Raw genomic sequence first — 22,765 nt, 5'->3', positions numbered from 1 at the left:
CTGTAAAGTATTTCAGAAGTCCATCTCTTTTCGTTTATCTAAGTTTAGTGATCTTTAACAAGTCATTTAATTATTGGTGTTTTCCAACACTTTCTTAATTTATATCGCTATATATCACTATCTATATCACTAATAAACTTATTAGTAGGAAAATGTGGCAGAAAAGCGATATCCTCATTGTTTTGATCATGGTCCCACAAATACGCAAATTTAGAGGGAATCTGTAGTTTATAAAGAGCGTTTTCCAAACCACTGATTAGTAAATTGTACACCAAATCACTTCGATTTAGCTTTTTGGTGATAGTGATCCTCCTCTGATCTCCTTTGCCCTCGCTCTTTGATTTTAAACCAAATTTTGAGGCAATTTTGTGAATGTGCGCTCTCTCCTCTGAAGTGAAATTTGGGTCAAACTTGAGCAAACTCATTTTGTTTGATTTCGTGTAATCTTCAAGGATACTATGGATTTTTTTGAAAACATTATCTACTCCAAGTCCTTGTCTACTAATATTTTGGTCTATAGTTTCAGCTACAGTCTTCTCCTCACCCTGTTCATTAATACCCAGCCCTTTTCCACCCCACCCCATTTTCACCATCATTTGATGTGCCTTACTGCCTTCTAAATTATACTGAGACTTATTATCTTTTTTCTCACCTTGGTCATTAGTCAAAACTTCCTCAAAGTCATTTTTTTTTATAATATAAAAACAGTCTTTTTTTAAAGTTATTAAAGCTTCTTCGGCCAAACTATGCCTAGCTAGTTGTTTTGAGGGAAACAAGCCTCTGACAATGTCTTCTTGGCCAATTTTCAAGATATATTCTCCAGTAGGGCATTGCTCTACTGTCATTTGCAATTGGCAATTATCAACAGTACCTTGCAAAGTTTGAATAGCATTGTCAATTGTCTGCAGAAATATCAATTTTGCTCTTACACCTTCCTGAGTGAAGACCCTATCAAGGAAAGACTTAGCTTTCACTTCCAAAGGGCTCCACTCTGTAACAACAGTACTTACATTTGCAATTTCAGTTTGTCTACTATTATTGCAAGCCTGATTATTGTCTACTTCCCTACCACTATTGTCAAAAGTTCTTTCAGGGTAATTGTTTTGCCTAGGAGGTATTTTTCTAGGATACTTGTTATTTCTGTGTTGATGGTTAAAATTATTGTAGTACTGACCCCTGTATCCACCTGCCATAGACTGATTTGTATTCTGTTGTGGGAGTCTTCTTTCCTCAGGTCTGTGAGTTCTATTTTGACGTGGGGGTCTTCGTTCATATGGGTAATTTCTGTTGTAGCCCGATCTGTTGTGTTCCATTTTTTGATAGTCAGAAGTAGGTATTTCTGATGACTAAGTAGTATGCTTCTGGTCAAATTTTACACTAAAATATGAAAAATTTCCTTTCAGTGATGCTATAAAGGAGACGGTTTTGAGAAGATATTTATTAAGTGAGTAAATGCTAAAGCACTGAAGTCCTAAATAATTAATTCAAATGAAAGTTATCAAAGGAATGTTTTCCATATTATAGGGCAAAATTATTTAGTGTTTAATAGTATCAAGCATTAGCAGAGGTGTACCTTTTGATTAATTGATTGAGATAGTAGAATGTATTTTAAAAGCTAAAGACTCCCACTTTTTAATGGTATTAGGCAGTTATTCTCTCATATTCCAAGTCACATAACAGTATAAAGCCAAAATTATAAATTCAACCTAATGATAAATGTGGTTCATATTGCTGCAATATTATTGTTAATGTAAGTTTAGTTGCTCAAGTTGCACAAGTACAATTTTTCATCTCATCTAAGGTAACAGTACCCGTCTAACCAATAAAAATTGAATAATCATCTTATTAATTGACCAATTGCTTGCTTATTCTTTCTGCTATCAGTTGTGTTACTTGTATGCTATCAGTAATCTGTTGTCAAATAATTTTTTACATTTTACCTTTCCTTTTCTGTTTCTTCCATGTAATGCATTGCATTTCCTTCAAAAAATAGATCTTATAGAAAATGATAAAGAGAACTCTACATGATTACACACCACTATGGTGTTACCATACCATTATTTAGATCAAATTCTTACATTACCAATAACAAATAAGAATATGTTAACATTAGGTTTACTGAATTTGTATTTCTGACTTCAGTAGATATATAATGTATGCTAGTGAAGCCACTGGCAAGATGCATTGATGCTCTCTGTACCCACTCTGAATAACATAGATTCAAATTGAATTCTTGCTTTCTAAATTATAATACATTTCTTTACAAATTTTACACTTTTTTAACAATTTTATTTCCTATTTTCTTATGAAAGCAAAACAGTTTTTTTTTTATTTCAACTTAATAGCAGCAAATTTAAATGTTGTGCTACAAAAATTTAAAATTTAATGATATTCAGGTAAAATGGGACATTGAAATTTCCAGTTATAATATAAACTAAAAAAAATTGTAGGAATTTCAAGAGGTCCTTCTAGACTTTTCTAATTTCCGGAGTGAATTGTTTCAATTATTAATCTTACTGTAACTTCAATCCCAATAAGGTTTAACTGGGTATCCAGGGCATGCCCTTAAAAACTTTATACTACAGTCTCACAAGAACTAGGAGGAAAAGCACTTTACCCGTGTTACTTTCTACTAGTTTAAAGCTTATATTACAATATAAATTGGCTACTTGGCTCAATCTGACTCCAAATAGAGGGCTGTAACCTTGTCACAGACCTTGGTATCATTCCACTGATATTTCAGTCAGAATAATAAATACAAATAATGTAAATTAAAGACTTACCGACCACGCAATGAATAAGTAGGAAATCGACGAAAATTAGGCACTAAAAGTTCAATTTCAACAGTTTTGTATAAATAAATTACTCGTCTTTAAGGGGTATTTTTTATCTGCAAAAAGTCATCATAAAACGCATTTCGAATCTCATAAACTTCTCTCTCACATTCGCATATGACGTGCCCTATCAGGTAAAGGTAGAACATGAATTCGGGAAAGCTGCATCTTTGTCATATACACTACAAAGCGATTAATGGTAGACAAGGAAAACATAATCTACTAGTGGAAATGCTAATGCGTAAATTGTTTTACTGTGAAATATCTAGTTTATCAAACTGCTGATTGGTGGAAAATGTGGCGTGATGACGAAAGAATGAGTGAAATTATTCCATTGGCTGTGTAATTAATGTAAACTTTGTCACAATACCTTTCTTTTGATTTTGTATTTTTAAAAATAATAGGTAAACTAAGGTATTTGACTGATTCCGAATTAAGTCAATTGAGCAAAGTATTATTTTTTAGAAATTATGTTTCACACGACGTTTTCCCTGTCGAGATTCATTTAGGGAACAAAGATAGAAAACTTTAGTGATTTTTTAAAATTTAAGTCGTTCTTTTCCTGATTTCAAGGCCACGTCAATGTTTTTGTTTAGGACTGTTCTAGAGGTGGTGGATGACACTTTGACATATGATACGTTTGATTGACAGGTCACCCAATTTTTTTTTCCCTAAATGCATTTTTTGGAAAAATTGTGTAGGATATGTGTTCAAACAGGGGCTCCGGTAGTGGACATCGAGACCGTAGACTTCGATTCGGTCAGGTTAAGCGAGAAATTGCAGAATTGCGCTAATTTGGTAAGTAATCAACCGAGGATTGGGAAATCTGTCTGACTTATTGATTTTTCTGTCAGAGACAGGTTGTAAAATTCAGTGGTGTAGGCATTTAACAGGTACAATTTTGTATTAGCTCACCCCTATAATTCCCTGATTCCTATTATACTTTTGGGTACCAAATCCAAATTACCAAAAAACAAATTTGTTTGTTACCTGGGGGTATATGAGGCAAATTGTTACAATTTATAATATAAAGCAAACATGCCAATATTCTCTGGTCGAGAAACTACAACTCTCTTGTTACAAGTTTGTATTTTTTTAATCAACATGAATATTGCTCAAGCTATGGCAAACAGATAAAATTTGACAATATGGAAATGTTAATCATTTTGGCAATAGATTTGAATGGGGCTGTTTTCTATTGAATTGTTTTTATGGTGAATAATCATGAGCCTAAAAGTGGTCAAATACTATAACTGTCAATTTACCTGTTCAAAATCTCCAAAACTGGAAGTACTTTACTCCAAACATTTTTCCATCCACATGAATCCACCATAATTATTGTAAGTAACATTTTCAGTAATGATGAACTGAATCTGACTGACACTTCTATATTATTATCCTTCCTGAACTATTATTAAAAATCTGCTATTATTGAAACATGCTACAATTTTGGAAAGAGCACAAAATAATGATCAATTTGGCCTTTTGTATAGTATGTTCTCTCAGCTAAAATAAATAAATAAATTAATACAGCTAAGCAGAATACACATTTTTTAATGTTGTTCCTTCTTGCTAACTCCTCAATCACTACTTGATTTTTGTTTTTCTTTTATAAATTACCCCATTTATATCTTTTTCTCCTACAGGAAATTTCTGAAGATTCAATTTCAACAGCAATTTGCGAAAAATGTGTCAACAAACTACGAGTATCTTACCATTTCCTCAACATGTGCAAAAAGAGTACAAACATAATTCAGGGATATGTAGACAAACTTAATTTTGCACATGACAAATATAATACCGAGACTGTTAGTAATGATAATCGTGGACTAGCAATAGCATTTCGGAATAGTGAATTGAATGTAGAAATTGAAAAACTCTCTATTGAATCTGACAATAATTTATTTGAAAGTAGTATAAGAAATTACTCTGGCAAAAAGAAACAGAGAATTACCAAGGGGCAGAGGTGTTCTTTGTTGCAACAGCTATTAAACAGACCAAAAAGAGATGCAGATAAATCTATAATTTCTTGCTACCCTAGGTATGACCACACAAAAGGAGGGTTAAAGAGCATTATTGATTTTACAAGAAATTATGAATTTACTTTAGATAAAAACTCAAATATTGAAACCACTCCTTTAGACAAATTAACTGCATTCTCAAAAAACTACTTTAAAAGGGATTTTTCTGAATTCAGAGACCATATTCTTGATGTAATTGAGAGTGAGGAGAAATTTGAGTATGACAGCGATTTTGAATCTCAGGAAGAGGATTTTTTAAGTGAGGAAGAGGATGGAAGTGTGCAAGACAATATTGAGGAAGTGGTGGTGGAACAAGACACAAAAATAAAAAAGGAAATCATAATTGGTAATAATGATGAAGATGAAGGTGAGTTTGGATTTTTATCTCTATTCATCGGCCCTAAAGTATTATTTTATCATTGATTTAGACAGCCGTTGTCCTTTAGATTATCTAGAAACATCATTTGAGGAGATGGCAGAAGTAAAAAATGAGCCTGAAGAACCTGAATTTGAAGTTGAAGACCATATGCATGATTTGAACCTAAATTTAAGGGTGAAAGAAGACCCTGCAGAGAAAGATTTTTCACTCACAAAAAGGCTTAATCTAAATTCTTCACCAGCAGTTAAGCTACTAGACAGGTAAGAATAATTATTAGAAAAAAACTTTATCATTGCTATTGTGTGAGGTTTAGGTTAGTGGCATCATATCCAATGAACTCAAGGAAGGTTTTTTCGTCAAGCAATGTAAGGTGTCGCACTCGAGACCACCCCTACATCAACCCAATATTGAAAAATCAGTTCCTGTATAGAAGTTTTAAATGCGAGAGATGTAATCGGTCTTTTAAAAGTCAGGGCTACTTAAAAGCTCACACGTCCAAAGTACATTAAGGTCTTAATTTGTGTATGAAAAACGGCCAGTCTCTCATCAAAATCTATTATACGTTCACTATAATACATTTTGATCTATTATATACTCACATTGATAAAAAGATACATTAATAAATAATATACAGGGTGGTGTGTGGAAGTAAAGGTTCCTTAGTTATCGAATTTAAAAAGCATTTGAAAAGCATGTGATATATTTGATACAGCGTTTTTGTTGTTTTATTTATGAGTAATGAGGTGTTAAATCTTAGTGAGAATTTCTGTGTTGTAAATATTATTTATTTTTTTGCAGTAATTTACAATAATTCCTAAGTATATTTTTATCGAAAATTACTATTTCTATATGTTATGTATTATGGAGAACCTGGAAATGTTGTGAAAGTCGTCAATGTAGTTGATCGTTGGAGAAAAATGAGTTTAATTTTGCAAAAGAAAAAAATGAATTTATTTTCTTGCCTTCGGAAGTAAAAAAATCTACCAAAAATGTATTATTTCAAGTGTCGCGAGAAAAAAATTTCAATAAATGCAATGTGATTATTAATGTAATTAACGTCCGACTATTATTGTTATTAACGGACATTAAAGACGTTTAAAACTGTATACATTGGTTACTTAGTTTTCAATTTTAATCTGTGAAGTACCTACTGACCGTGTCGCCAGTTTTAACACTTGAAATTAAAAGTTTTCATTCATCAAACCGAATTTATATACTGTGTAAGTGGTTTGTAAAATTATATTATAGATGTTTCTAAGATTATTTAAGGTATTTTGTCAGTGCAGTCTAGAGACATTAGTACTATTATTAATGGAGTAAATTGTTTAATTTTTTACCAGTGTTATTTTTTTTTGAATAAATTGTTTGGATGTTTAAGCACTTTGCTGTGCCTTTTAAATAAAAACAAAAACACTTATGAGTATTTCATAAACTATAAAGTAAGTGAAAGAAATTTTGAACATGTCTATAATAGGCTTATAATTTTAATGTCCCCTTTAGAAGTTCGACCTCTAAAATAATCTTCATTGTGTATATTGTCTACATCAAATTTGTATGATTTTACATTTTTGATTTTTAGGGACGCTGATGCCCTAACAGCTGTTTTTGACGTTAATGGCGTTTCTTCCATCAAACTAGTGGCGTTCGTTGAGTATTTATTTGATTTTTTCGTGTTCTTTTAGATGTATACTACTTTTTGAAAATAAATAAAAAGTTTACAGCAATTTTTCTTCTAAAATATGGAAATAGCCAATGCAGTTGGAACAAGTTCAACAGTTCCTAGAGGCAGTCGGATTACAGAAGGCGTGGGGGCCCGCGTAATTAGGGGCCCTGACTGGAAATGGGGCAAACAGGTGATTCTTAAGAGGGCCTTTTATCCAATTTTATAGTTAGATATAGGATTGTATCCTTGTTATATCCTACTACATGCAATTAGCTTACATTACCTTTAATCCTTCCAAATGTAATTCTTTGACCCTGCAGCTCTGCTTTTATACATACTTACTTTAGAATGTTTTCTGTTTTTTGTCAGTGTTATTTTTGCCCCATTATCTACTCTCCAACATTTGGTGATACCTATTTATTAACCTATAAATGTTTAGCAATGTTAAAGTTCAATAAGCACTACATTAATTTCTTTAATGTCTTGCTCTCAAATTATATTAGGATGGGGGAGAAGGACATGTGGGCACAGTGAGAAACTTTGAATCTCCAGATGAGGTGGTTGTTGTTTGGGACAATGGCACTGCTGCAAATTACCGCTGCTCGGGGCAGTACGATTTACGTATCTTGGACAGTGCTCCTACAGGTATTAAGCATGAGGGAACAATGTGTGACACCTGCAGGCAGCAGCCCATTTTCGGGATTCGTTGGAAATGCGCCGAGTGTGGCAATTATGATTTGTGTTCTGTCTGTTATCATGGAGATAAGCATCACTTAAGACACAGGTAGGCATATTTCAGTCTAAGGAGAAAACAGAATGGGCCAATATACAGGGTACTTCCTAAACATACATCTCAAATTTTACAGAATATTCTTTAAGTCAAAATAAGAACAAAAGTTCCTATAAACTTATGTAAGGAAATATTTCATTTACAAAATAGAATATTTGTCAGTTTATAGAAAAATTGTTTTTTTTTAACTTAAAACTTCATTATTTAACATTTCTGTTTCTTGAAATTGTTCTTACCTCTCTTTGTTTTGGCTTTTAAATTAAAATCCAATCTTTTGTATGTCCTTAAATCTATTTAACACAAGACAAATTATTGAAATAAGTGGAATTAAAGATTTAAAATTTATAAAAATGGTTCTTCATATTAGTGACTGGTAAGTTCTTTTGATAAAGTCAACGTTGCTTCTCTCCCCAACTTTTAATGACTTCTATGGGGATTTCATAAATAGTAATTCATACAGACGTAGTTAAACGGGATAGAAATTTGCACATTCATAAAAATAGGTGTTTTCATATTAAGAGTAATTATGACAATTGTGTCTAAGTCATTTAAAAGCTATGTACCTAATCAAAATCAGTGAAATCTTTATTTTTCTATAAATTTATTTAATATTACTATTAAAATTAAAAGTAAACCAGATCTTTCCTTTAATTTTAGGAATTTTTGAAAATTTGGTCCGCCAATTAGATTCTCTTTAAATTTAGATTATAATTCTTATTATTCTAAGTCTATCAAGGCGGCTAATCCGTAGTATTTAAGTTGTCAGGTGATAGATGTCATTAGTGTGCTTCCGTTCTGGCGTTTAACGGCTATTAGTGCCGAATTTTCATTTTTATCTTACAATTATCGGTTTTCGAGTAAGTTTTTTTATATTTCACATATTACAACGTTATAATTTATATATTGTGCATTTGTAAAATTTGTTTTAGTGCTTTAAACTAGTTTTCCTGTTTATAATATTTTAAAAATAAATCTAGCGTCACTGACCTTTAGTTGATCACCTGCCTCGAAATCGTAGTTATACGGCCGGTTATAAAACTATTTCACTAACAAAAAATCGAACAATGCTCAAAGATTTTATATTAACTAATTGTCCTGCATGTGTAGCTCCAAAAGTTTCTATATTTATTTTTTCCTTAGATTTTACCGAATTACTACCCCTGGAGGGGAGCGTTTCTATTTGGAGCCTCGAAGAAAGACAAAAAAAATCGCTATCAGGGGAATATTTCCTGGTGCCCGAGTGGTCCGTGGCGTAGATTGGCAATGGGAGGATCAAGATGGCGGTAATGGCAGGAGAGGAAAAGTCCAGGAGATTCAAGACTGGTCAGCGGCTAGTCCTAGGTAAATTTGTGTTCAATTTCATTCTCGGTGTTAATATAATAAAGTTTGTATTGCTTACTTTTAAAAATGCCTTTTACATAGATCCGCCGCCTACATAGTTTGGGACAATGGCTCCAAGAATTTGTACCGAGTCGGTTTTGAGGGCATGGCCGATTTGAAGGTGGTGAACGACGCTAAGGGCCAAAACGTCTACAGAGACCATTTGCCTTGTCTGGGAGAGCAGGGAGCCAGTCCCAGGCCCGCAGGGTTGAAAATTGGCGATCAAGTGAATGTCGATTTGGAGCTTGAAATAGTGCAATCGCTCCAGCATGGGCATGGCGGATGGACTGATGGAATGTATGAGTGTCTTACTAGGTAGAATTCAAATTCAATTTTAACTAGTTTTTTATACTTAATGTCGCTTTTTAGCATTGGCACAGTGGTAGGCATCGACGAAGACCACGATATAGTGGTAGCTTATAACAGTGGCAATCGCTGGACTTTTAATCCTGCAGTCCTGACGAAGGTGGCCACTCCACCGAATTCTGCCGGTTTTAACGAAACGCCTCAGCAACAATTCGCTGTAGGGGATGTGGTGCAGATTTGCGCAGATGCCGAGAGGGTCAAGATGTTGCAAAGGGGACATGGCGATTGGGCCGATGGCATGGCTGCTGTAAGATGTCATTAAAGCACATTTTATGTAAAATAATTGCAATGCTTTCTTTAGACACTTGGCAAAGTCGGCCACGTGCAACAAATATACAACGACAATGATCTGAAAGTGGAGGTTTGCAATACTACTTGGACCTATAATCCCTTGGCCGTTACCAAATTGGCCAGCAAAGATGGAACTATGCAAGGTACCTATAAAGATTGTTTTTTTTTCTTGTTTTTTATTTGAAAGTTTCAGGTACTACATCTGGTGAGCGATTAAGCGCCCTCTTAAAGAAGTTATTTGAGACTCATGTCTCGGGTGATGTTAATGAGGAATTGGTGAAATCGGCTGCCAACGGCGACGCTCAGAAATGTGAGGAAGTATTAAAACAAAGCAACACTGCCGGTGCAGGAATAGGGCCGGATGTTAATGGTGTTTTTGCTGGTAATTTTTTCCACTTTTATATATTAGATAAAAAAACTTTAATATAAATTTTCTTTAAGGTCATACAGCCCTACAGGCAGCCTCCCAAAACGGCCATCTCGAGGTGATCACTGTATTGCTACGGTTCCACGCCGATGTGGAGATTGAAGACAAAGATGGCGACCGGGCGGTTCACCACGCAGCTTTTGGTGATGAACCCGCGGTTGTGCAGCTACTGGCGCACGCTGGCGCCGATTTAAATGCGCGCAACAAACGACGTCAAACAGCGCTACATATCGGTGTGAACAAGGGGCATATAGGGGTGGTCAAGATGTTGCTGGATTTGGGCTGTCATCCCAGTTTACAGGTGAGTTGATTTTGATGCAATTTAAAACAAAAGTGAAATGTAGAGAAGGTATGTTTCCGCTGTTTGAAATGGAAAAAAAGTAAAGTTTGACAACGCTGCGGTGTTGAGTGACTTTAGGTAGGATGATTCAGGATATTGCTTTTGCCTTCGGTACACATAATAAAATATTGGTAAAAACACACAATTATTGTGATGAATTTTTTCAAGTTTAGAATTATTGCTAAACTTGCAAAGGCGGTGTTATTGAGTATCCAGCGCCCCCCGAAACCGATCGCAAGTGAAATGATGTTAAAAATAATTAGGGAATATCGGTCACTTTTGTTTCTTGAATAGATTAAGCTTATAGCAGTTCGTTTTGCGATTTTGCTGTTGGTTGTGTTATCGATATTATTTATATTTTCATAAATAACCATTCTAAGTAGCATAAGGGGCGAACAGCTTGATGAAAAACGCATTCACCATTGTCAAGAATTCTCCCATTGTACTGATGTTTCCCGTTGATGATATAGTCCCCCAATATTTGATTGTTGCATTAGAATCTTGGAACTTAGAAAGTGCAGTATGATAGTTACATGTGGATTGTTTTAGACAATTTTCTTCCTTTCCTGCATGTAAAAGTTAGAAACAAATCTAAGACAAAAAAAAAACCTTAAGTATTTATGAAATTATTAAAACAAAACTCTTAGTAGTAAGTTATATAACCTTATACATTTATTATTGATGTTTTGAACACTATGAAGTCATCCTTAGGACATTAAAATCAATAGTATGAATTATAAGCAATTCCAACTATGACTATGAGAGAAGAGAATGAAAGTTCAGATGGTAATAGAGTTGGCACCGTATCACAATTATCTGCACTGTCTCGTACCTCTGCCAATGTAATAACTTGGACTGTTGATTTGCGGGTGTTAGATATGACCTCGTAGAAGAAGAGACATTAACAGTAAATATATACGTTCACTAGTTTTTTTCTTAATCTTTCAAAATACAGAACTTTGGATTTGTGAAATTTAATCATGTCCCAATTTCTAAAAAATATGAGTAAATAACACAGTTCTATTTTCGTCTTTTTTCCTCTTTAAATAGAAAAATTTCAATGCACCCATCACCATTTTGAAAGTGAGGCATCGTCAAAATTTATTGGTCCCTCAATTCCCCAAATTAAATAAATAGACAATTACTGGGACCTAGTTCTAGCCCTGATTCCATTGCATCTACATAGTATCAACTGTTTCTAGTTAGGGCGGGATAATATTTATGCGGACGTTCCCTGTAGTTCTAATTAAACTCTGACAGATGACCGAACATGTACACATTGTACGTTGCCTCGTAATGTAATTATTCCAAAAGTGCGCGAAGGGAAACGAGGCTTATTGCAAGTGGACCCGATCAATTCGTCATTATCCCCGAAAAACGAGTTCGCTGGGGCCTTTGAAACTGTGCCGGGAATAAATCAAGAATCTCATTTGACGTCATTGGTTGTCGAAACTAGTCTATTTGGTTTTCGCATAGTACATATAAGCAAAATTATCTCTGTGACAGATGGTCTCGACAAATCACGGTAATCTCTGAAAAACTTTTATAAAACTCCATAATGGGGAACCGGGGGCCGCCGGTCCGGAATCAATTTCGGACTTTGGAATGGAAAAACATCTGAAATAACCTATAATAGTTGAATCGGCACGATTTTTCTTTCGAAACAGTCGGGATAATGGTTGTAGCGTTTGATCATTTGAAAATTGTTTTTAATGCCCATTTGAGACAGCAAATTCGGGAGTTTGTTATTGGCGGGAATTAAGGGTGCGAAGTTACATGCCCCCCGGCCGTACATTCATAAATTATACGTTCTCTTTCGCACCTGGCCTGGTACTTAAATATTTGCACCCCCATATAGGCTTAACCCGCGCAAAACACTTTCGTTACCTAATTCGGTATTTAATTAATATGTTTCCGGAATTAATTTGGTACCTGATTACTTTCTTTGGTTTTAAAGCTTCCATTGTTTCTGAGTTCTCGTAGATTTACCCCCAAATTAGTTCTAATATGGGACTTTAAAACTTTTAAAGAAACTACCTACCTAGAGGTTCATTTTCCAATCTTGGCAGGAGCAGATAAAAGTAAATTCCACATTTTCAAGCAATTTTTCTAATGGCAGTCGATTTGGCAAAAGCCAGCAGACCTACATTCCTGCTGCAGCTTGGGATGCCAACTCTGTCTGCTAAATCCCCCCAGATATGGGACTTTGGTTTCCTAGAAAGTTTAGGTAATAAAGTTTAGTTGTTTCGAGTTTTAATACCTTCGAAGGATCTTTGTTTCGGATACCTTAGGAGTTTTAATAATTCATCAGAACGCGGCCGCTTGCGGTGTTTGGCCGTCGTTATTACGTCTAAACTTACGGAATACAGAACATTTTTGCCGCAGTACAATTCCCAGGGTTTTAGGTCCTTTCCTGTCTAAATAACGTTACTTAAGGTGATTTTTATAAATTCTAGACAAAACCTCGATGTGGAGGACACATTGAGGTTTTTTTTTTTCCGAGGGTATGTGGCATATTTCCCTTTCATACAGATGCGACACATTCCGGAGTTCGATTTATTTTCCCCGATGAAAGAAAAATTTTCCATAAAACTGCCAAGTTGGGTCGATGTATGCCCTAGAAGCGAGCTCGTAAAGATGAATAAAAGTCTTTTATGCATGGAAAAGGGAGTTTTTAGACCGCACAACGAGTTTGGAATGAACAAATCGATTATTCTGTGTACTGCATAGCAAAAAGCTTATATAGAGAATGGTAAATAATGGCAGAGCAGAGTATAGATGTTTAGGGAATTGTCGAGAGTTATTGGAAATTCTTCTTTTCGGGAGTTTGGTTTTGAAACTTTATTCCTTATTGGGGTTATATTGGCAAGAATGTATATTACAAAATTCAGTTTTTTAGCCAGTTTGACACTACTGCTTGGTTCGGCAGGAGCTCGCTCGCAGAGAATTTTACCTCGTTGTATAGAAAATTAAGATTATCCATTTATAATTTGTATAATGGTTTTCTACGCAGGTACTTTTTTTTTAATACACTAAGCCTTTGGTTTTTTAATATTTAGTTCAGCACTAAGCTTAACGCTTAACAATTTACAACTAAATTGAAATTGAAATATTTACAATGTAACGGAGGCGGTTCGAAGAGTCGTGTTCCTCGCTAAAAGAGTAAGTGCTGCTGGAGCTGTTGCCCAAAAGATTGAGAGAGACTGATGCTGTTGTCTGGTTCTTTCTTTTTGCGTATTGTAGACCTCCTTCAAATCCCAATTTTGGATTTGAAAAAATCTCATGTTACTGCTTATGACAGCAAGTTGCTTTGTCAGCAAGCGTTGCCTCATTTACAGAACACCCAAAATTCTTTTTGCCTCATAAAGCCCCACATGCCTTTATTTTTTCAGTTTGTTATTAGAAAACTCCTTTTCTTCGGCAGTCTCATATGTCTGGTGATTTAGTATATAATATAAGTGTCACAATTTTAGCTTCGTTATGTGGAAAAATTCGCTTTTTCAAGTCCCGATCTCCATAAATAACTGTTATTCGGACCATTTCTTTGCGAGTTTTCCAATCTTTTTTTAATTTATTTTCTTCATTTCAAAACATCTTTCGAAGCTGCTATTGACACTAATGTTTAGCAGTTGCTCTAGTCTGCTAAGTGGAATTGCATAAAGCGTCATTCAAACGACCGGAAGAACTTCCGTTTTTTCCGCTTCTTGCAGTCGCTTTTCACACGACTTGTATCTCGCTTAATGAAAGTGCTTTTACTCATTATTGGAAGTTATTTAATTCAGTTGTTAAATTCTGACAGTGCAGCTAATTTAATGGAAAAAAAACCTAAAGAACATTTTTTTTTTGTTTTACCGAAAACTAAGAGGGCGGCAATTATAGAAATGTCTTTGTGTTCCTTATTTACGCGGCAATTTGCTAAAAGCTTTTGTGAAAGTGATCCAATTAAAAATTCCCGAACAATGAAGCCCTCGTAAACCTTTTTTTTATGGCGCATAAAACCGGCAACGTCAGCAATTTGTCGGCAATCGTAACGTACACGTGACTCGTTTAGATTTTACGTCGAGGCTTTAAAAAAATGGCGGCAATTACTCAAAGGCAATCTTTAAAGGAAAACCCGAAAATAGCGGTATTTCGGCAACAAGACTCAAAGCCCACCTGGTATTGAAACGAAAATATTTTCGCAAGCGGCTTTTTCGGGTCGCATCACTTTAAGTGGCGCCTTTGAGAAGACACTCTCAGGTAATTTAATATGGCCGCGGGAACGACACGAAATTGCGTTATATTTCCTCCTTGTAGAACACGTTCGCGATTGAAGTGTCACGCACACATCGGAATGCCGCGTGAATATTTAATTTTCGACCCAACAGTTACATAGAAAAATTCTTACTCATGGATTCGACTATAGTATAATTAAATTCGACATTGCTCGCACCCATTTCTGCATATTACGGCATATAATAGCTTCTAAACTACCCCTCGCTAGGACCATTGACTATGCAATTTAACGTCCATGAATCGGAGATTTAGTACTTGTCCCTCAAGTTTCCATACGGAGAAACCGCATACGTCGCAGGGGATTCTTAAGTCTGGCTTCAAAAGGGATTAAAGTTATTAGTGTTCGTGCATCGGTTAATTTTCAAGGATTAAAGCTCCGAAATGGGATCGTTTAAGAGCCTGTTTTATCCAAAATTCCTTATTGCATCATTGTGTCGTGATTTATAACCAGCGCGGCTGCTTAAATTTACGAGAGACACACGCACATTTAGGGCGAGATTAAAGTTATTAGGAGAATACCCCATATATTCCACTTGTACAAAATTATCAAGGAAATTTAGATCCACCCAAAAGCAACAAGCGTGATGGTCCTATACCCAAACTTCCCCAATTCCCAGGACTGTTACGGTTATTGTCTGCTCCAAGATGGAAAGATACCGCTTGTGACCTAATTGGCATATCCTCAAGGTAATTTGCGAGATAAAGTCCTTTGGCGCAAACAACGCCCAAGTATACATAATTCGCAGTAAAACTTACGATTGTCTAAACTAACTTTCGACGAGTTGATGCAGTTAAGACCTCTCACGTGTAAAATTCGCGGGGATGAATTATATTACTTTCTGGTAGTTGTAGGCGAGATCTGGCTCTGACAGGACAACTAAAAGTTAAGTAGGGCCTCGTAACGTTCGCGCCATTTTGCACCGCATTACGACGACATTATTAAGAAATATTATCTTAGTTTGTAGTTTTGTTCGAGCAGTGCTCGGAGTCGCAAATTTGTTCAAAACTCCTCTAAAACTTCGAGGGTAACTAGGTGTAGATATTCAAAGTGTGCTTCGTTTTACTTAAGACGCCACTTTACCCTCCATATTTTCTTTATTGTCACGGCTGGAGTACCGATTTTCTTTTAAAAAGTTGTGAAACTTGAGAGATATGTCCGATAAGCAAATCAATTTCCACGAAAGGCCCAAATACCTTCATCTGCCACGGCTAAGAAATCGTCTCCTAAATGTAACGAATCGACAACATCGCGTATTTTTCCATTAATTCGACTTTTTTTTTCCTTCACACCTCGCACGTTTGTGCACGTGCGGGCGTGTGCTATTCTCCCCTCTACGGCTCGCAGATACCTGATCATGTCGTCGGTCATAAGAATTTTCCGCGCAGTGACCCAAACGGAATCTCTGACGGTTCCTTTAATTGTCTTAATATTAAAACTGACTTAAAATAAGCAGCGACGTCGGCTGAAATAAATCGGGTCGAGATAAGTCCCAGTGACAGGAAAAAAAGCCGAATTTAAATCTTGCAGAATTTATCCCCGGATTATCCGACATCTTTTCTCAATGCATTTGTTAGATTGAGAACGGAGACAGCTCAATTTCGTTATTTAATCTCTTTAGATACTGGTTGCATACGCTCGCTCTTAGCATTATTGAATTTCCTTAGCAACTTCACTACATCTATTATGGAAAAGAGGAATTTATAGCCGGGTTTACTTTGCTCTTACCTGTTTGGGAGTGGAGCATGCTAAAAAAATGAGTTATAAGCTAAAACCACTCATGTTTGCAACGAAATTTTTCAAAACGAGAACAAACTCCCCTCTCGCTTTAATTTTATTTATGCAGGTATTTCGTGATCGTTTGGCACGAAACCATACGTACTAAAACCTCGCAACTGAGCCAATATATCCCAGGCTTCGCATTCGCAAAATAAAATAAATCACGTACAAAAGTGGCGTATAAATCAACAAAACAAAATCTAAACAACGGTCTCGGTTAATACGGGCTGTAGCCTTGCCTAGGGACATCGAAACGTATGATAACGCGATTTGCTTAAAACAAGGATAGAGCAAAAATCCAGGGCGGAAAATACTTTGGGGGATTCGCCGAACAAGTAAGCTAAAATGCGAAAACAGAATGCAGCAATATAAACCCGTTTAGATACGAAAACTTACGATTATTTTGACGTGTGCGAAATTTGCATCAGGTAACATCATTTCTTGACGAAACTGCGAACCGGCGCATTTACATGCAAATGGAGAAAAATTATTAGTGGTATACAAGAATATTACCATCAGTGACATAAATTTAACGTCGTCTCAAGATAATCCGCCATAGCAGAACAAGAACTGAACCTCCCTATAATCCAATTCGGGCCGCATATTCGCGATGCGGCTGATCATAATTTTGAACTATCCGGGGGCTTTAATTTCAAAACACAAATTCCAGAAATTAAACAGAGGCAACCCGGTTTTCTCCGGAAATCCGGAGAGAGGCTCGAAATTAGACGCAGCCCGAATACAAGACTTTGGGTGCATGAATGCTCTCGCGATGAATATTATCGTCTTGCACTTGGAACTGAAAGATAATACACCAGGATCAATATAGTATTTAACTCAAGAGAATCGATTTTAGTAGTTTAAGTTTGTGTATTATATCAATTTTCAATTCCTTGAGAGAATAGCGTAGGAATGAGTTGGGAGCCAGGACTGCTCGAACAAACGAACCGAACTTCTTAATTATTAACTTTTGATCAAACTTTTTTCTATGCAGATCGATCCGGCGGCATTAACGCGCACGTCCCGATATTTCAATGACAAAATATTTATGTATGTGTTTTCTATTAACCAAAAATGCTTACAGCTTCTGTTTATTTCGTGAAACCAACAGTTTATGATACAGGTCTGAGCCAATCATATTTCGAAAACAAATGGCTGTTAAGGAAAAAGAATGCAAGTTGTTCTCGTGTTTTTCAATGAGGGAGAATGTTTTTTCTGCATAAAAGACGCTTAGCCATCTTATTTCCTAAAAGCTACTTACCCTTTTCAAATGACGCATTTTAAAGTTTCCCAAGCCTCGAACGCCACTATCTTTTAAGGAACTACGACGAAACTGATGAAATTCGTACTTGCACGCCCCTGTCTGTAACGACAGAGATTGAAATATTTTCCGATGATAACGGCGCAGTCAGGAGGCAAATTTTCGTATTTCAAAATCACCAACAAATCTGTGAGATTTATTTACAGTTAATTACTTTGAGAATTCACGCCATTATCTGCTAAGAAAGTAGCGGGCGAAACTCCTATTCCCTCTGCCACGACTCCACGTTTCAGTGAAACATAGCGAAATCTTTTCTATCAATGAAAGACACTAAGATTCCTTATTTCTAAAAATCATTAGCGTATCGCTATGTCTCAAACAAAACCTGGGGCAAATTTCCAACACCGAAAAAGAAGGCAAGTGACCCAAAAAGGGGCAGTTACCCAGATGAAAACAAAGAAAAAGAGGGAGTATATTCAGGGAGAGATTAAGAGAGGTAATTGTGAAAAGGAAACAAATCAAATAGAAAGAAACAGGGTGGAGAGCGAGTACGACCGGGAGCGGAGGGATCTCCCAGACAAAGGTGGAGATATCGCGACAGAAAAAGAAATTGAAAAAAGAATAGCGATAGGGAGAGAGAGGAACGCTAGGGTGGGATAGAAATAGAAAACGAGCGATATGGAGCAAGAGACCGCCGAAGGTAAGGAAGAGCAAGCGAATAAGTGACCCAAAGATACAAAACAACAAAAAAATTGAGACCGATAGAGGGAAACCTATGGAAGACCCAGAATCGATTTTTATAAAGAAACAAATTGGAACTTTTGAGTCGTTTCTTCTTGATAACCGTGTTGATCGATGTTTTCAAACTGCATCCGAATTGGAAGAATTACAGACCATAATCTTTTATGATTTTTTAGTTTTCAGGAGCGAAATTACAGAACTCTTTAAGGAGGGCCTAGTTTCTGTGCAAACCGAGAAATAACTAGCGATTATATTTCATAATTGACAAGAACGGACTAACTGAACCGGATAAATCCAAAGAGGGGCGTTAACTTAAAAATATCTTTTCCTCTTCTCGACAAAATGGTGGACGGCCACTTTACTTATACGAATAAAAATGTTCTCCGCGTTTTGACAAAACGACGAAGTAACCTTGTCGCCTTTAAAATAAATATACAGTCCAGACCCTATTTGCATTGTTACCCAGCTACTTTAATTCATTTGCCTGGGTGTAATATTGAGAATGCATATTATGGCGTGTTTTAGTTAAACGTTGCCGACGTGATTGAATAGTAAAGCTAAAAGTTTCGGCCTCAAGGGCATTCAATTCATCCGACGTTCTCCGTTATGTTAATTGAAACTTTTGTAGGTGACATGGTTCTAGCAAATATTCATTAACCTTTAAACAAATTCAAGACCGGGTTCGAGTTAATTTAGAGTCTTTTAGGGAGTCCGCGGCGGCCGTAAACCGGGCGACCGCATTAATATTTAAGGGCACCGGAGAGCAAAGTTTCGAAAAACAATATTACTACGAAAACTGGTATTCCATACTAAGGAAATGGCGATTTCCCTTGACAATTTTATGGTTTGCTGGTTTTACGGCTGGTCGGGGTGTTTAGTGATTAGATGGCATCTCGGCAGGAATAAATATTGTTCGGACAAATAAATGGATGATGCTTTCCCTTTATAACGGTGCGAAGAGCATCCTCCATTTACCTCGAAAACAACCCTCCACTCTATCGATTCACATTATAATATTTCAACGAGCATCTGTTGCAAAATGTTCATTTCGGAGCATCTAATTGTAGGTGCATTGTATCCCGGCTGCATCTAATTTTCAACCTTTCTGGATACCCTGTTCCTGAAAATCCATTTGCTTCTCTTTACGCCGGCAATTTCAGTGTCGAAATTACGGTGGGTATTCGGATAGTCGGAGAATTACACTATGGGAATTACCTACGTATAGGGGTATTAGAAAGTAATGAAATGGTCTAAGGAACTAAGCAGAAACATTAGAGTTTGATTACCCAAGCGAAACTCTTTTCTTTTGGTTTTGGGGTTATAAATACGCCGTTCATTTTTCCAAGTTCTAAATTATAGCCGAGTTTAAATAATGCTCGTTGACTTCGAAGCCATAAATCGGTTTACTGATTTAAGAACCCCCGACTTAGTGGAAAAAGTAGCACATATATTTTCGACTTGAGTTTATCTCTGTACACATATATTACGGGATTACATTTCCGGGTGTTTTAACGGTTTTGTCTATATACGCTGCTGCTCGAAACGAACGTTTCGATTTTAGCTGCTTCGGAGCGATATAGGAAAAACCGGGACGAAACACAAAAGTTGCACCCGCTTTATATTCATCCTTATTTATGGGAGTTTATCCATCGGAAGGGTTGAAATCCGGCCCCGACTTCAAAGGGCCAAAATTTGCTCGCACGTTACCCCAGTTTTGGTTGGTAACGAAAGTACTGCGATGAATGTGAAAAAGCAAAGTTTCAATTAAAGACCGATCGGGAGTGCAGCCAGTCCGGCAGGAACTTTTCCAATAACCCGGACTAGAAGACATTTCACCCGAAACATAGTTCAGAGCGGCATAAAGTTGAAAAGCAATTTGGCGCGTTTCTCTCCTTACGGACATATTTCTTATTCTTGTCAGTCCCGTCTTAATAATGGGTCCTCGAATAAATCTTAATTAAAAATTAATTTAACACTAACGGACGGATCTTCTGTCTTATTTCAGAATCTGCACGGGTGCAGTGGGACCGCCCCCGGTTTCTTGAATTACTCCCAAGGGTATTTAGTGACATAATTATTACCGATCCCAGTTTCTTGCTTTTGATGTAATAAACCATATTCCGAGATCCTGCGAGAGTGAAAATTACCGGAATATTCACCTTTGAATATGTTCTATACCGTGCAGGAGGAGTTTTCATTTTTCCTTTATCGCATTTAGGAATAACGCCTCACGTAAATATAGGGGTTGTTGGTGTGGTGAAATTGCACACTATTCTCAGTTAAAACCAATTTAGAATAACATTCACTCTTTGCTAGCGGCTCGGACGAGAAACCCTCTTTAAGTCTTACGAGTGTTGATTTCTTCATGACGCTTCTGTCGTGACAAAATTACGTTAAAGGGACACTAATACGTGACGGCGATCCGGTCAAAATATTGCCTCACCTTTAGGGGTTCGTTTTTGTCCACAGTCGTTATTGGGCGTATACCGACTGAGGCCCCCCGAGTTGATTAAGTCGCTCGGTGTTTATGCTCCTGAACTAACTTGACAACGACCGTTAACGCCCTCTTATTCTTCTAGAAAATAGCATGAAATGCTGTTTGAGGTTATAAGGTTTACTCGCTTTCTTCGATTTGTTGGGGTTTCGGGGCGCGATCAACGGTGGCAAAGGCTCCCAATGGACGTCAATAGACGCGACGTATAACAGATGCTCCGCAGTGTTTCCAACGTTAATTATTTATCAATTATCCTACCGGTTGCGGTTAATCGGCGGGTGAAAACCCTTTTTCTGTTTTTAGGTCTAGACGAGATTCAATTTTTGAGGAAATTTATTAATTTGAAAAGAACGAAATCCCTGATGTACGGTCGAGTATTGAACGAAACACGGGAGCGCAGTTGTTTCTCCATGTCTGAAGGTTTTCCCTGTTTTACCCTTTTATTTTCTTCCTTTAAACGGTGGCGGTTTTTTGGAAATTGCGAGAACACACGACATAATTCCTTTTGGGACGTTTTAATATTTCGACGGAATTGTTTTTTTACTTAAAATTTAACGTTAAAATGGATGCATATTTTGCCGGAGATATTTTTGTATTCGCATTTAAAAGGAAACCTTTTACCTTTTTTCAAGCCCATAAATAAAAGTAAAAACCGTTCGTGAAATAGCCATCGGACGGTAAATTCCACTTATTCGAGTACGTTTCGACGGGCCATAATAAATTCATGGCTTCAAATTTTAACGGTTTGAGCACAAACAATGGATTTCCACAATATAATATTGCTTGCCTCGTTTCAACTCTGTCTTCAATTCGCGTACAGTGGCTTGATCCTAAAAATTAACGTGTACCGTAGAACTTAACGTTGTATATCTAAATTCTCTAGATATTTTTAAGGTCGTAATGGGGTAGTGTAAAAAAAGATCTCTAAAATATACAGATCTCGATTTCCATTTTATTTCTGCCTGTTCGTTTGTTTACCAAAGTTCGTGGGTATTATTTACTCTTATTTTTACAGCCCTATTGGAGTTTCAAAGAATCCCGTATAAAACGTTATTTAGCCTCAATTTTACGCAAAAACTTGTTTTCGTACCTCGAATTAGAATAAGAAATATACTTACGTGGAAGTCGCCGATTGTGTTTTGGCTTTCCTTTCGAACCAATTAAGTCTCTTGCGAAACGGCATTTGCAGTGTAGATTTCTCGATAGTTCCAGTTTTGTTGAATTTCCCAAAAAGCGGTGAACAAGATCGAAACAAAACGACCTCGTTTTCGACAAGGAACAAAGTGTTACCGCCAATTTACTCCCGTAGAGCGACCAACGAGCCGTTACCTTTAATAACTAACGAACCAAAAATCGTTCTGTGAATATATTATCGTTCGGCTTCCCATTTCTGTAATTAAATAACGGCAACGTTTACCCAAACGAATTGGTTTCATAAAGGAAAATTTATGTTTAATTATCTCGTACGTACGATGCGCCACTGCGGTGCGAGATATCATGGCTACACCACCCCACCAAATTAATTTTTTTTTTACTTTTTGTCTGAGTAATATTTGGTAATTTAATAGTTTAATTCAGCTAAAGAGAAATAGAATAGGAAACGGGGTATTTTTGCGCTCAAAAATACACTTAAATTAATTGTTCAAAAATAAGAATAAAAAGGCAAATAAACATAACCAAAGACTGTCCGTGAGCACAAAATTGAAAACAAGCCAATCTACTATGA

At 36.3% G+C, this 22,765-nt stretch overlaps 3 protein-coding genes and 1 long non-coding RNA gene across 6 annotated transcripts in view; 2 read left to right on the top strand and 2 right to left on the bottom strand.

The window, feature by feature from the left end:
* Positions 1–99: 99 nt before the first annotated feature.
* LOC136348730 (uncharacterized) lies at positions 100–3,002 on the bottom strand. The gene is made up of 2 exons (XM_066299840.1): positions 2,784–3,002; positions 100–1,377 (listed from the first exon to the last, which is right to left on the bottom strand). Exon 2 carries the CDS (start codon positions 1,311–1,313, stop codon positions 108–110), a length of 1,206 nt encoding a protein of 401 aa, XP_066155937.1. The 5' UTR covers positions 1,314–1,377; positions 2,784–3,002; the 3' UTR covers positions 100–107.
* Positions 3,003–3,321: 319 nt separating this feature from the next.
* Positions 3,322–6,570, top strand: LOC136348871 (chromosome partition protein Smc-like). Of its 3 annotated transcripts, none has more exons than XM_066300046.1 (4): positions 3,322–3,632; positions 4,481–5,222; positions 5,302–5,494; positions 5,542–6,570. In XM_066300046.1, the coding sequence occupies exons 1-4, from the start codon at positions 3,510–3,512 to the stop codon at positions 5,741–5,743; spliced, it is 1,260 nt and encodes a 419-aa protein (XP_066156143.1). In that variant the 5' UTR covers positions 3,322–3,509; the 3' UTR covers positions 5,744–6,570. The 3 variants fall into 3 exon arrangements, with proteins under 3 accessions (XP_066156143.1, XP_066156141.1, XP_066156142.1); XM_066300044.1 differs by having other exon boundaries at positions 3,335–3,632; positions 5,284–5,494; XM_066300045.1 differs by having other exon boundaries at positions 3,442–3,632; positions 5,284–5,494; positions 5,548–6,570.
* Positions 6,571–6,703: 133 nt separating this feature from the next.
* Positions 6,704–22,765, top strand: part of mib1 (mind bomb 1) — a 268,995-nt gene continuing 252,933 nt past the window's right edge. The window contains exons 1-8 of the mRNA XM_066300038.1: positions 6,704–7,087; positions 7,401–7,681; positions 8,828–9,028; positions 9,110–9,382; positions 9,437–9,680; positions 9,735–9,871; positions 9,922–10,106; positions 10,166–10,452. Coding sequence (XP_066156135.1) covers positions 6,974–7,087; positions 7,401–7,681; positions 8,828–9,028; positions 9,110–9,382; positions 9,437–9,680; positions 9,735–9,871; positions 9,922–10,106; positions 10,166–10,452 — 1,722 coding nt within the window. The 5' untranslated portion in view covers positions 6,704–6,973. The remainder of the gene's footprint in view (positions 7,088–7,400; positions 7,682–8,827; positions 9,029–9,109; positions 9,383–9,436; positions 9,681–9,734; positions 9,872–9,921; positions 10,107–10,165; positions 10,453–22,765) is intronic.
* LOC136348877 (uncharacterized) lies at positions 7,602–22,421 on the bottom strand. The gene is made up of 6 exons (XR_010733735.1): positions 22,158–22,421; positions 12,533–12,705; positions 9,420–9,678; positions 9,087–9,354; positions 7,924–9,024; positions 7,602–7,697 (listed from the first exon to the last, which is right to left on the bottom strand). It is a non-coding gene; the product is annotated as an uncharacterized lncRNA (long non-coding RNA).

The sequence above is a fragment of the Euwallacea fornicatus genome, chromosome 35 (assembly GCF_040115645.1).
Source record: "Euwallacea fornicatus isolate EFF26 chromosome 35, ASM4011564v1, whole genome shotgun sequence".
NCBI classification, from domain to species: domain Eukaryota; kingdom Metazoa; phylum Arthropoda; class Insecta; order Coleoptera; family Curculionidae; genus Euwallacea; species Euwallacea fornicatus.
Note: the sequence above shows the minus strand (reverse complement) of the source record. Positions and strands in the feature narration are given on the sequence as shown.

What these genes read in the sequence shown, in the direction of transcription:
- LOC136348730 (XM_066299840.1), bottom strand. Translation starts at nt 1,313, where the DNA reads ATGGAACACAACAGATCGGGCTACAACAGAAATTACCCATATGAACGA.
- LOC136348871 (XM_066300044.1), top strand. Translation starts at nt 3,510, where the DNA reads ATGCATTTTTTGGAAAAATTGTGTAGGATATGTGTTCAAACAGGGGCT. An exon ending in TGCAGAATTGCGCTAATTTG is followed by an intron (nt 3,633 to 4,480) that starts GTAAGTAATCAA and finishes TTTCTCCTACAG; the next exon opens with GAAATTTCTGAAGATTCAAT. An exon ending in GCAGTTAAGCTACTAGACAG is followed by an intron (nt 5,495 to 5,541) that starts GTAAGAATAATT and finishes CTATTGTGTGAG; the next exon opens with GTTTAGGTTAGTGGCATCAT.